The 12,820-nt window shown below is 42.9% G+C and overlaps 2 protein-coding genes across 4 annotated transcripts in view; one reads left to right on the forward strand and one right to left on the reverse strand.

Annotated features, from left to right (window-relative positions):
• Positions 1–3,534, reverse strand: part of XNDC1N (XRCC1 N-terminal domain containing 1, N-terminal like) — a 37,151-nt gene extending 33,617 nt beyond the window's left edge. Inside the window, exon 1 of the mRNA XM_052652814.1 lies at positions 3,454–3,534. The gene's annotated coding sequence lies outside the window, so the exon portion shown is untranslated. The remainder of the gene's footprint in view (positions 1–3,453) is intronic.
• Positions 3,535–4,121: 587 nt separating this feature from the next.
• LOC128060091 (RING finger protein 121-like) overlaps positions 4,122–12,820 on the forward strand; it is an 85,427-nt gene continuing 76,728 nt past the window's right edge. For 2 of the 3 annotated variants that reach the window (XR_008200650.1, XM_052652334.1), the window contains exon 1: positions 4,136–4,207. Coding sequence is in view for 2 of the 3 variants with exons in the window: in XM_052652334.1 (XP_052508294.1) it covers positions 4,145–4,207 (63 nt within the window). In the remaining variant the exon portion in view is untranslated. Of the gene's footprint in view, positions 4,208–12,820 lie in introns of all 3 variants that reach the window. The other variant, XM_052652333.1, reaches the window with a different exon arrangement.

Below are 12,820 nucleotides of genomic sequence, written 5' to 3' on the forward strand. Positions count from 1 at the left end.
GCCTTGAATGTTTCTCTGGTAACAGGAGTCATTTACATCAGTACATCAGTCACTATTTCTGATGACTATGATGGGGTTGGTGGGGTGGTGATCAGGGGGCAGATCTAGGGTCGATGATGAAATTCCAACAAAAGTGAAATAACTGGAATGCAATAGAGCAGCAAGTACAAAACATATATATATTATAAATAGAATTATTATACTATATACATTATATATATATAAGCATGTAGATGTTGGATTTATATGAAGCTGAACCCTCAAGGCATGAACTATGCCTTAAATTATTCATCTTTACCACCCTAGATTCTACCTAGCACATAGTAAAGAGGTACAACAAACATTCAACTAAATAAGGGATACAAGATTGTTTTTTTTCCTTCCCATAAAACGAATCTTCTTAGATTAAGTTATTTCTCTACTAGAGATCTTCAAGGGCTTGCTGACATACGCAAATCCCTTGCTTTATGATAGGCCTAAATTAACTTTAATTCAGTTTGACCCCTCAAAGCATCTACAACATAGATCTGTCCATTTCCTGGTTTATCTCCTACTATTCCTTTCAGCAGGGGATGTTTTACCGTAATTACTTATTTATTTAATCTTAAAAGTTCATGTGGGAACTTGTATTTTGTCTTTTGCTAAACTTTTTATGGAAAAATTTAAATATATGCAAACACACACACACACATATTAGTATAATGAACCCTAGTGCATCACCTAACTTCAACAATTCCTTGGGCAGAGAGAGGTGTTTTAAAGTTGTCAGAATGTCTTTAGATGGGATCTCTCTTCAAATATTTACCTGCCCTTTCACTCACGTTTCTTCACTCATATGGTCCCTGAAATGAGTCCATGACCTCAATATACTCATGTCATAATGCTCTTGTGTCCTTCCCATCAAGAAACCTTTTTCCCACCTCTGAGACTTTGTTCATGCCATTGTCTCTGCTTGAAATGCTCTTTACTTCTTTCGCTGACAAATCTAATGCATATTTGATGGCCAAATGTCACCTCCACTCTGCTCAGCCCTCAAAGTGATAGCTCCCTCCTCTCAATTCTATATCACAATGATCTGCATATGTCTTTTGTCCCTTGACCAATTGTAAGCTCTTGGAAGACAGGTTTCATGTTTGGTTTATTTCTGTGTCCTCAAAGAGGGAGAAACACAGTTTCAGATTAACCAGTGTCTGCTGAATGAATGACCATAAATATTAGGCTCCAAATGGTCAGCCATCATGGAATGCTCAGAGTGAGGTAGCTGCTGTGACAGCAGTAACCAAAGTCTAATGAATACCGTTCTAAAGGTCACGGGTTACATTCAAGATGGTACCCAGGCTTCAAAAACAGAAGAGGTCAGGGTGAGTCCTGAGTCACCTCCCAGGCCTTTAGATTAACTAAAGCTGATTATTCTCATTATAGGAACTCACTGAACATTCAACAATTTTTCTTACTCTCTGCTAGATACTGGAGACAGAAAAATAAATAAATAGATAGGGTCTCTGTTTTGGAGAAACTCCCAGTATACACCTGTGATTTGATGGAAAAACTCCACCACCTCTCATAACTAATATACACATCTGACTGAACCAGTCCCAACACTACACTCCAGGCTTGGGGACCCTGAAGCTGTCCATCTTAGATATTTTATTAGCTAATATTTTGAGGAGGGGGGTGTCTAGCAGGTACCAGACATTGGACTATGTTACACAGTGGTGAATAAGACATATACAGTATTTTTTATGAAGATCACTATCTATCAAATTGCTTGTTCTCACAGGATTAAGTGCTTTCTGACTTCACTGCCCTTGCATACGCTGTTGTTCTTGTTTTTTTGGCACCAGCTTATTTATCCTGTGTGTACCTGCATTGAGCAGTGAGCTCTTTGAGGATATGGATTTTTGTCATGCTCATCATCTCCCACACTTCGGAGAGATGCTGGAACACAGTAGGCGTAAATAAATAGCCACTGAAAAGAATACTTCTTAGGTCAATATAATTCAATCAGAATTGCACAGAAGTTTCTGGCAAACACAACAAACTCATCAACCAATAATAGGCCACAAACTGCTACTGTTTTTAAATTTTAAATACTACAAATCGGCAAGAAAAGGGCAAGCAGTCCAATATAAAACTGGGGAGACAATATAAACATACAATTCACATTAAGATAAAATCTGAATGATCAATACCCCATATAAAAAAGTGCTCAGCCTCACCGATAATAAGGAAAGTGCAAATACCTGTTTCTCTAAGACTGAAAAATAGAAAAGTCTACAGTATGAAGGAGTGGCAATAATATGGGGAAATGGGATCTCTCATAAACACTTCCAGCACATCTTAATTCTGACTAGCTATATTTCAAGAATAGCCACCTGTCCTGGTTTACTTAAACAGTGCAGCTCTAGCTCCTGTGCATAAAAAGATACATGTAATGTTTCTAACAGCAAAAAGCATAAAACTCTAAAGTCCACTAGTTGAGGAATGGATGAATGAAATGTTCTATATCATATGGAATACTATATAACAGTTAAAAGGAATAAATTAGACGTAAATATATGTAAACATGGATAGACTGCCTCCCCTCAAAATAGAGTGAAAGAATAAGTTATAAAAAAAATAACTATACATAGAAAAATAGCATTTAGGTTCTTTACAGAAGGAAATGAAACAATACTTGTACTGCCCACTGAATACACACTATTTTTTTTTTTCAACTGACTGGGAGAATACACAGCTAATTATAGGACTTGCTTCTAGGGAGAATGAAAGGGTAATGAATCTGATAGTAAAGGACACAGATAAATTCCACTTCTGTTTCATATTATCTTTCTTTAAAAATGAGTATGCAAATAGATTATGATGTCAATCGGTGTTTATAATATTCTTTGTACCCAGTTTCACATAATAAATATAATTCCCATTTTAAATAAATGTAGATGGTCCCAAATGAAGTTGACGGTCAATCTAATAATGTGAGCCCACAAGACATCCTAGCTCTATCTATGCTGTGGATTCAGCCGGGACCTCCGGGGGGCGGGGTGAAGTGTAAGCAGGGACCACAGACTTGAGAGGTGTACTTCAGATGTACAATGTACAAAAAAAACAGGGTACTGGAAATGAGAAGAAAACTCTAAGCTGGGGTGCAGCATAGTGAATAGGCTGTACAGGGCGGGCGTAAGGGTAGAAGCTGGGGACGCAGTGTGTGGGCACAGTAAAAAATTCGAAGATGTGCGAAGTGGATCCGGAGGCGTGAGAGCCTAAGAAGCAGTTTGGGGGCCGTGGAAGTCCCGCAAGACTCTTCAGCTCTCAGATCCCTGAGCCTAAGCCGCTACTTCCACCGCTTCTCGGAATGCGCTGTCCTGTCCACTTCCTTTATAGCCACCCTTCCTCCCTTTTGTCCTTTCTCCTCCCCATCGAAAACCCGAATGACCCTCACCCGGGATAACGGACCTCGAAGTGCCACCGCTGCCTTAGATCTTGGACCAAAAAAAAAAACCCAAAAACGTTCTCCCGCCAATTTTGTCCTCTGACCTCCGCCTTCTGACCCGAAGCACCACTCTTCCGCCTCCCGAAGCCCGGGAACAGGTTCTGGGGCCTCAAGAAGCCGCTGTTCCCGGAAACTGACTCCCACCAAGGTAAGAAGACACGTGCTTAGACAGAAAAGTACTTTCGGGTGGTTTCTGTATATTTCACGCCTTGCAAATCCCCCGGAGAGAGCGGACATTAAACTTCCGGGTCAGTTTCTAGGCATTCTGGGAAATGTAGTCCTTAGTAGTCTCCACGCTTCGCAAGAGTTGCCCATTGAGGGAGCGTCGCAAAGTAGACAGCCTTGGGGCTCTTCTCTTTGGTTCTACACAGGGAAAAATTGGTGACATATTTGTACTGAAAATAATACAAGGCTAATTTCTCATTTGCCAAGATCCCTCCTCCGCCGCCGAAGCTTAGAAGTACACGGAATCCGCTCCTCCTTAACCTTTAAGTGGGTAGCAGGCAGACGGTCTCTTAGTTGCCTTCGGGTCTCTGCCTGTCTTGGTGCCCCGCCCCCTCTGCCAAAGCTTGTACAGCCAATTTGCTAGAAGCAGTTGAGCGGCGGAAGCAGCTGGCTCGCGCGGGGCCTGCGGGGAGGGGGAGAGCTGTGAAGATGGCGGCAGTGGTGGAGGTGGAGGTTGGAGCCGGTGCTGCCGGAGAACGGGAGCTGGATGAGGTGAGAAGAGTTGAGAATTGAGGAGAAGAAAGACTCAACCTGAAACTGAAGGGAAGGGAGGGGAGGTATCAGGAGTAGGGGTCCTAGGAGAGACGAGATCCTTAGAGGGAAGGAGCCAACTGGGGAGTGGGTGCGCGGAGAGGGAAATCTGAGGTACCCAGGACTCGGGGACTCGGAGGCAGTCATGGGGTAGAAGACTTGCAGCAACCTCAAGGGTGGAGGTGGAGGACAGAGAGAGAAGCCAGAGGGATGGGGGTGATAAGATTTAGGATTAGTTGAGGGTCTTGGGGAGGACTAAAGGGCTGCCAGGTGGTTTGAGTTAGAGGGGCGTAGACTTCTGTGAGGGAAAGCCGGGTTTTCACTGAGGGAAAGGAAAGGACTGTCTTGGTTTGGAGTCGGGGCGGGGGACGCGGACCACGGAAGAGTGTTTATCTACTAGTATTTCAGGTTTGAGTTATTTTTTATGTAAGAGCGCTTTAAGTTCTAGAACTTTGTACATAATGTGGGCTCGATAGAGTTTTGGTCAACGGATGATAGAACGAATGGGTGAATGAACTATCGTATAGCGAAATTTATCCATTCACTCACTTAAACGTTGAAGTATCGCCTTTGAGCGAAGCTCAGGGGTAGGTGCTAGGGACCTTCCCATAGAAGAACCCAAGGTATGGTGGTGGGAGACGCACAAGAAGTCTTTTCATCGGAGGTGTAACTGTGGCACTGAGAAGAGGGGACCAGTGCAGTTTGGGGTAGGAAAGGCTTCTGAGAGGAGTCGAGTCTTAACGAATCAGCGATTCTCTTTCTCCTTTTCCCTCTTTCCTATTAGACTTATGAGTTTTTTGAGAGTGAGCTGTTGAGGGTGTATGTCTCTTTTACCTGCGTAACAGGCATTTAACAAAGGATGTGTTCAGTGACCAGTGGTCCTTGAAGGAAATCACTAGGAGGAAGGAGACATTGAGTTTGAAGGGAATGAAGGGACAGCGCTGAGACGCAGAGAGAGAAGGTGAGAAAGGAAAGGGAAAAGATTCCGAGGCCAAAGGTACATTCATGGCTAGGGGTGCCTGTGGTCTTGCCCATGACAGCATATGGACAGCAGGGAGGAATAGGAGAAAGGGGTTTGATTGTTAGGGATGGAACCAGTGGAATGTCTGAGGGATCAGTTTCTTAGAGGCCTTGGCTGGGTGGGAGTGTGGGGTGGGGATTGGGGATGAGGCCCAGAGAAAGGGAGTAGAAGTGGACTTGAGAAGCAAAGCCTGTTGTTTGGTGGTGGGATGACTTGGAGGTTTTGGTTTACCTGGTTGAGAACATTAAGATGGGGAGAGGAGACTGAGAAACTGACAAGTGGTCAGAGCAGGGAGAGATTTTTAAAGAACCATTTTAGACCCGTATCTTTCAGTCACTAAAGACTACGCGTGTTTGGATACCACTTGATTGGTGAAGTGGAGTAGTTGTGGAAATGACTTCCAAGCCCCTTTCAGCTTTAAGTTTCTGTGATTATGGTTGGCTGTAGTTCAGTGAGATATATTTGAAAGTGCCTTATAAAAGTAAATAATGTGTTTTGGTTATTATACATGCTTTGTTAATCATGGCCTCCTTTGAGCGGGGGGTGGGGGGGGAGCTGATTTCAGTTACATGTACCAGGGTTCATTGAGATAAAGAGCAAACGTTTTGGCAAAGGAGAAAAGAAAGTTTTGAAGTTAGATATTTTTGATTTTTGCTTATCTTCCTTACTGTTTTAAAAATCTAAGTGCTTCTAGTGTCATAATTATACTTCCAGAGTGTCATGCCTAGAAGTCAACTTTATATGAAGCACTAGCATTCATCCCAGAAACTTCTGTTCCTTGTTTCATTTACTAAGAAATAAGATAATCTGCTGTCTGGAAATTCTGTGTGGACTGGTTCTGTCCTTTTCCTTGTGTGTTTAAGAAAGTAACTCTGAGAAGCAGGAACAGTTTTCCCTTCAAGCTCAAATAAAGAGGGGGAGAGGCGGGGGTATGGCCTGGGTGACCTTAGTTTGTGAGTGAGTTTCTACTAATGCTTCCTCAGCTGTTTTTTTTAGCATCCTTAACTAGTGAAACAGAAAGTGAAATCCATCCTTTAATTTGTAATTATGGGAGTCTTCCATGTATTATGCACTGGGAATTCAAAGATGAGTAAGACAGGATCTTTACCAATCTATAATGTAGAGAAAAGACAAGCAAATGGCCTGCTGCAATACTAGATACTTTTTATAATGGAAGGGTATAACAGATTCAGTGGGGTGCTAGAGACCAGCACTCAAATCTGCTGAGAGTCATTGAAGTCTTTATGATGGAGATGGGTTGGAGTTGAAAAATGAAAAGTTAGGTTTACAGAGAAGCATGTGGTATCAGAGTTGCTCTCCTTTAACAGTTTCTACTTGGTAGAGAGACTACTGTGAAGCTCAGATTATAAAAAAAGTAATGGATAATCTAGCTAAGATGCCACTTCTTTGGAAAGACTCCATGCTCTGATTTCTTTAGGATATCTGATCTGTTTTCCAGTATCAGATGTCCTTAGCATAAGTAGTCTGGAATAGCAGCCATCAGTTTATTCATATTCTTTTCCTTTCCTTTTTTCTTTTTCATTATTACTTTCTGTAGCAGTTAAGGTAGTTTAGGTTTCACTTACTGCTTCTCCTGAATAGAAAAGAGGGCTTAGGAAAAGAGCTACTAGTAGAAAAGACCACTGTTTATTGAGCCCTTATCATAAATCAGCTCCTGTTTAAAGCCTGCATTATTTCATTTATTATTAACAGCAACCCTGTGAATTAGTTGGTGTTTATTGCATTTTGTAAATGAGGAGACTGAGGCAAGAGAGGCTAAGTGGCATTCCCAGGATTCCAACAGTTCATGATGGGGAAGTGCAGATTCCAGCTGGGGTCTGCCTCTGCTGTGCAGAACTAAGTTTTACACCACCGTGCTATGCTGAGCACCTAGGTTCCATTCTCAAGCCAGGCTTATCTTACCAAAGTAAACTACCCCTTTCTTAATGTACAAAGGACCTATCACAAATATGTGAAGCAGCATTTCATTCCTGAGAGGTTCAGAGTGGGGGTTAACTAAAAGAATATTGGTTTTTCTATACAGATCCTTTAGTTTACCAATAACGTGATTCTGCTGAGCCCCTCCCTGGTCATGGGGAGTGACCAGCCCAGTGGTAGTTAGGGAGATGAGCTATGGGTCTAACCAGCTCAGGCTAGGTATTAAACAGGCTGTGATGACTGGCTAAGTTCTTTCACTTGCTAAACACCATAGGGTGCTTGAACGTGTTGGGGAGGATAAAGCATGGGTACCAGCTTGGAGGCCCGGAAGCTGACTTACTCCTGGAGCCTGTGAGTTCCTTCGTGAAGGGGTAGCGGGGCAGCCATTAGAGGAATTGGAGGCACCATCTTGGCATGGAGACTTGGCTTGGGACCTAAGCTAAAAAAACACTTCTACATCCTATTGGGGCCAGCCTGCCTGCCTGGATAGTTCCTGTGGATTCTGGATGTGTCTTCTCCCAGTAGTTGTTCATCTGCCAAAATGATGTGATATGCAGATAAGTGAGTAGCTTCCAGCTCAAGTTCAAAGCAGCCTGCAGCTAACTTATTGTTGCCTTTAGTGCGTCATTTACCTCTTCTGGGCCCTGATTTATTCTTGTTAAAAGAAAAGATTGGATTAGATTGGTGGTTTAAAAACCTTAGTCATGAAACCCTTTATTTAAAAAAAAAATCTCACTTTGAAGACTCGTAGTCCTCGAAGGGACTCAGAACCCGTTGAGTGTCTCAAACCACACCTTAAAAGCCAGGGAGCTTTCTCTTACTGTCCACTGATTGGGTGACCCTATTTTATGTTCCTTCAGCCTCCCTGTACCTCCTCTAGCCCACCTCTACCAAGCATTATTTTAACTGTCTGTGTCTTCCCCACTAGATTGTTGGCTGCCCAAGAGCAGAGTCCAGGTCCATCTTGCTCATGGTCACAGTCCCTTCACTCGGTGTGGGGCCTGGCATAAAACAGGCACCAAACAGTGTTCAACAATTATTATTTTTGAATAGTGGTAATACACTCCTCTCCTTAGTCGTATGTGCTTTTCTTTAAATTGAATATTTACAGCATCCCTATGAGAGTTGAACTGTTGAACTAAATCGTGACTAAAGCTCTAACATCCTGTGTACCATGTTTCTGATTCCTACCAGGTCTTTGTTTGTACTGTCCTGTCTGTCTGGAGTACCTTCCCTTTCTCCCTGTGTCTTTCCAAATCCTATGTGTATTTAAGGTCCAAGCCCAAGGCGCTCTTGTCTTGTAGAACTAGTCTGATCTACACTAATACCCTCTTTCCTTGTCTTTCATGATTTTTCTCTGTGTTCATTTATCAGTTCATCAAACTTTTTGATTAATTGTTCTAGGTACTGTGCTATGCTTGATCATATGATGGATAATGTGTGATAACTGCCTTCAAGGAGGTCACAGACTAGCCTAGGTGGAGAGTGATAAATACAAATTTGTGTCACAGGTGCTGTGTCAGTGGAGTAGGTGCCATATGTACATCAAGGAGGAAGTGGCAATCTATATCATATCTTCTTTTCTCAGGTTGCTGCTAAGTCGCTTCAGTCGTGTCCAACTCTGTGCGACCTCATAGTCGGCAGCCCACCAGGCTCCCCCGTCCCTGGGATTCTCCAGCAAGAACACTGGAGTGGGCTGCCATTTCCTTCTCCAATGCAGGAAGGTGAAAAGTGAAAGTGAAGTTGCTCAGTCATGTCCGACTCTTCACGACCCCATGGACTGTAGCTCACTAGGCTCCATCCATGGGATTTTTCAGGCAGGAGTACTGGAGTGGGGTGCCATCGTCTTCTCAGGCAGACTGTAGATATTCCCATCTGTTGCTTTTTCAAAGTAGTAATATTGGACCCTTTGTTTTGTTTTTTGTTTTCCCTCCCATGGGTTTCTCCTTGTAGACATTTGATAAATGCTCCTTGTTTCCAGGGATTTTCTTCTTTAGGGAAAGTCAAGAGTTTGTTGAAGGATTGAAGCATATGTGACTGAAGTTTAATCTTGGCTATCTGACCATGTATCTTCGGATTTTTTTAAAAGACTTTTTAAAGACTAATCATTTTAAAATGAGTAGTAGCGTAATGTAGTGTGCAAAAAAAAAAAAACCAAACAAAAAAACTAGTTATAAACGATAGACCTAGGTTTTAGACTAGGAATAGCAGATATTGTTTTATCTCGGAGATAGCCAAATGATACTAGATGCTTAGAAGACTGTGTTCAGAAGGATTCTAAGGGCAGGGCTCAGCGGGAGTGCTGAAGGCAAAATGATACAGTACTTACTATGTGCCAGTTCCTGTGCCAGGTGTTTTCTATGCATTATCTAATTTCATACCACAACATTTTCAAGATAGATATTATTATGGCTATATCCATTCTACAGATGTGGAAACTGAGGCACAGAGGGATTTAAGTAACTTGCCTAATTTGGTCAGATGGTAAATGACAGAGGTAGGGTTCAAATCCAAGATGACTCCAGCATCTGTGCTCTTAACCACTGTGGGCAATATGAGTACTGTAACTTCCCATGCTGTCCTATGCTAGATATTTCTGCTGTGTAAGTGTAGGACTTCATTTACAGAGGTGATTTGACTGGGATCACATTCTTTGAGACTGAGTTCTCTTTGAAAGTGCTTTTTGTTGCTCAGTTGTGTCCGACTCTGCGATTCCATGGTCTGCAGCACTCCAGGCTTCCCCCGTTCTTCACCATCTCCTGGAGTTTGCTCAGACTCATCTCCATTGAGTTGGTGATGCCATCCAACCATCTCCTCTTCTGTTGTCTGCTTCTCCTCCTGCCTTCAATCTTTCCCAGCATTAGAGTCTTTTCCAGTGAGTCAGCTCTTGGCATCAGGTGGCTAAAATATTTGGAACTTCAGCATCAGTCCTTGCAATGTATATTCAGAGTTGATTTCCTTTAGGATTCACTGGTTTGATCTCCTTGCCATATAAGAGACTCAAGAGTCTTCTCCCGCACCACAGTTCGAAAGCATCAATTCTTTGGTGCCCAGCCTTCTTAATGGTCTGACTTTCACATCCATACCTGACTACTGGAAAAACCATAGTTTTGACTATATGGACCTTTGTTGGCAAAGTGATGTCTCTGCTTTTTAGTATACTGTCTAGCTTTGTCATAGCTTTTCTTCCAAAGAGCAAGCATCCTTTGATTTCATGGCTGCAGTCACCATCTGCAGTGATTTTGAAGCCCAAGAAAATAGAGTCTGTTGCTGTTTTCCTATCCATCCTTATATCCTTGGTGCCTGGCATAGAGTATGACTCAATAGATGTTTGAAGATAAGAGCTCATGAGCGATTCCACACTTTGATTCTTCATCTTTGAAATGATAGATTTGGACCACATGACTTCTAGAGGTCTCCTGCAGCTTTGAAAGTCTTGGATCCCTGTGTTTTACTTTGCTTTGTGAGTCCTATAATTCCTGTTGGGTACTCGGTAAATGGTAGAGAATGACCGAATGAAGGTATAATTATTATTAATAATATGTGCTAATAATCTTAGGATAAGAGTAGAAAAATGGTGATAGGAAAGTTTTAGACAAAAAGGCCTACATATAACCTCCAGTACCATAACCTTTGACTTTCTGTGCAGTCAGTGTCATACTCTGGCAGACACCCTGTCTACACGCACAGTTTTTTCCATTTGATTTCCCATTACAAACTTCCCACCGCCCGCCCCCGCCACCCAGCTCACTCTTTTTGCAATTAACCTGTTACTTAATACCTCATCTACTTCCAGAAGGAATTTAAAGTGTCCTCTGGTCAATAAAGAGCTTCCCAGGCAGTACAGTGGTAAAGAATCTGCCTGCTCATGAGGGAGATGTGGAAGACGCAAGAGATACGGATTTGATCCCTGGTCTGGAAGATCCCCTGGAGAAGGGCATGGCAACCCACTCCAGTATTCTTGCCTGGAAAATTCCATGGACAGAGGAGCCTGGCGGGTCCATGGGTCACAAATAATCGGGCACAATGAGCACATACACAGGCTGGTCATTAAGGGAAGGTCGGAGAGAGAATAAGAAAAGATGAAGAGGAATGTTCTAATTTTTTGAATGCAGGAACTGTCTTTCTCATCTCTGCATTCCTCTGCCTTAGCCAGTGCTTGGCAATAGCAGACATTGATTATATTTGTTGAATAAATGAGAATGTTTATAGATGTGGATTCTACTCAGGTTTAAGGAAGTGTTGACTAAATTGCAAAGATTAACTGACACACTGTCTGTCCTGGCCTGGCGGTAATACAATAGCTCCTGACAGTACTATTTGCTTATAAACCGCTTTTCCAATTTTCATGAATGCCGTCCTGCTCCTCACCAGTGAGTCATAGCACGGAATCTGAGGACCTGCTCTGTGCCTCCAGTGCCCTGTGTAGACATCGGTCAGCACTTGGCTGTGTTGTGTTGTTTGTCTTCTCCACTGAGCAGTGGACTTACTGAGGGGACAGACCATATCACCTCTGTGTTCCCAGCACCTGATCTTTCACAATAGTTACCATAGAGTAGATATTCAAATGCTTATTGCAGGATCTTAAATCTAATCCATTTACCCATGTCAAACACTCCCTGCAAGTGGTCACCTTGTCTGTGTTTAAACACAAAGAATCAACCTGCCAATGCAGGAGACCTGCCTGGAGAAGATCATCTGAAGGAAGAAATGGCTACCCACTTCAGTATTCTTGCCTAGGAAGTCCCATGGACAGAGGAGCCTGGTGGGCTACAGTCTGTGGGGTCACAGAAGAGTTGGACACAACTTAGCGCGACTAAATAACAGTGAAAGGGAGTTTATCATTCTTTGGTCAGCCTCTTCCTTCTTTGATTTCCTCTGCTGCAGTATTCTTCAGATTGGGCTGGAATTCTCATTTCTGTAGCTTCATCTTTTTAGTCCTCTCTTCCTAGATCCTACTTCTTTGCATCTTTGACCCATGATGGAGGCACATGCCCTGCCAGAGAATCCTCTGACGAATTTAGGTTCACTTCGCTTGGGGTTAATTAGGTTCAGTTCACCTGGGGCTATTGGCCTAAAAGCTTACTCTGTGGAAGTCAACCCAGGATAATCCACCCAGTGTCATTCCTCTTCTCTATTTTATTTCTTTGTGTTTTCCCTTCTTGAAGTCATTTATCTTTCTGTTCCTCAGAGGAAAATCTGTCGGTAAACATAAACTCATTAGTTCCCTCTAAAGTGCAGCTATCCCAAGAGGATGCTGAGTTATGGCCATGGGGCTTTTGGCCCTGAGCAACTAGGGAGAACCAGTGGGGAAAGGGGAAGCTGAAGGCAGAGAGCATAGCCCTGCCATGGTCTGTTCCCTCTGCCCTCCTTCCCCCTTCCCAGTAGGATGTTCTCAGTAACTGAGTGTGTCTGTTACTGAGGACGTCTCCAGTGGCATTCTACTCCCCATTTGCCCATAGGATTGAGCCCACTCTCTTGCTGAGGTGTCATTAAGCTTCCTGTCATGTAGCTCTCTTTCTAATGATAACAAACAATAGCTAACTTTTTTAGTGCATGCTGCGTGGCAGGCATTACACCAAGCATTTTACATGCATTAGCTGTTTTAATTCTCT

This window comes from Budorcas taxicolor, chromosome 15 (genome assembly GCF_023091745.1).
Source record: "Budorcas taxicolor isolate Tak-1 chromosome 15, Takin1.1, whole genome shotgun sequence".
Taxonomy (NCBI): domain Eukaryota; kingdom Metazoa; phylum Chordata; class Mammalia; order Artiodactyla; family Bovidae; genus Budorcas; species Budorcas taxicolor.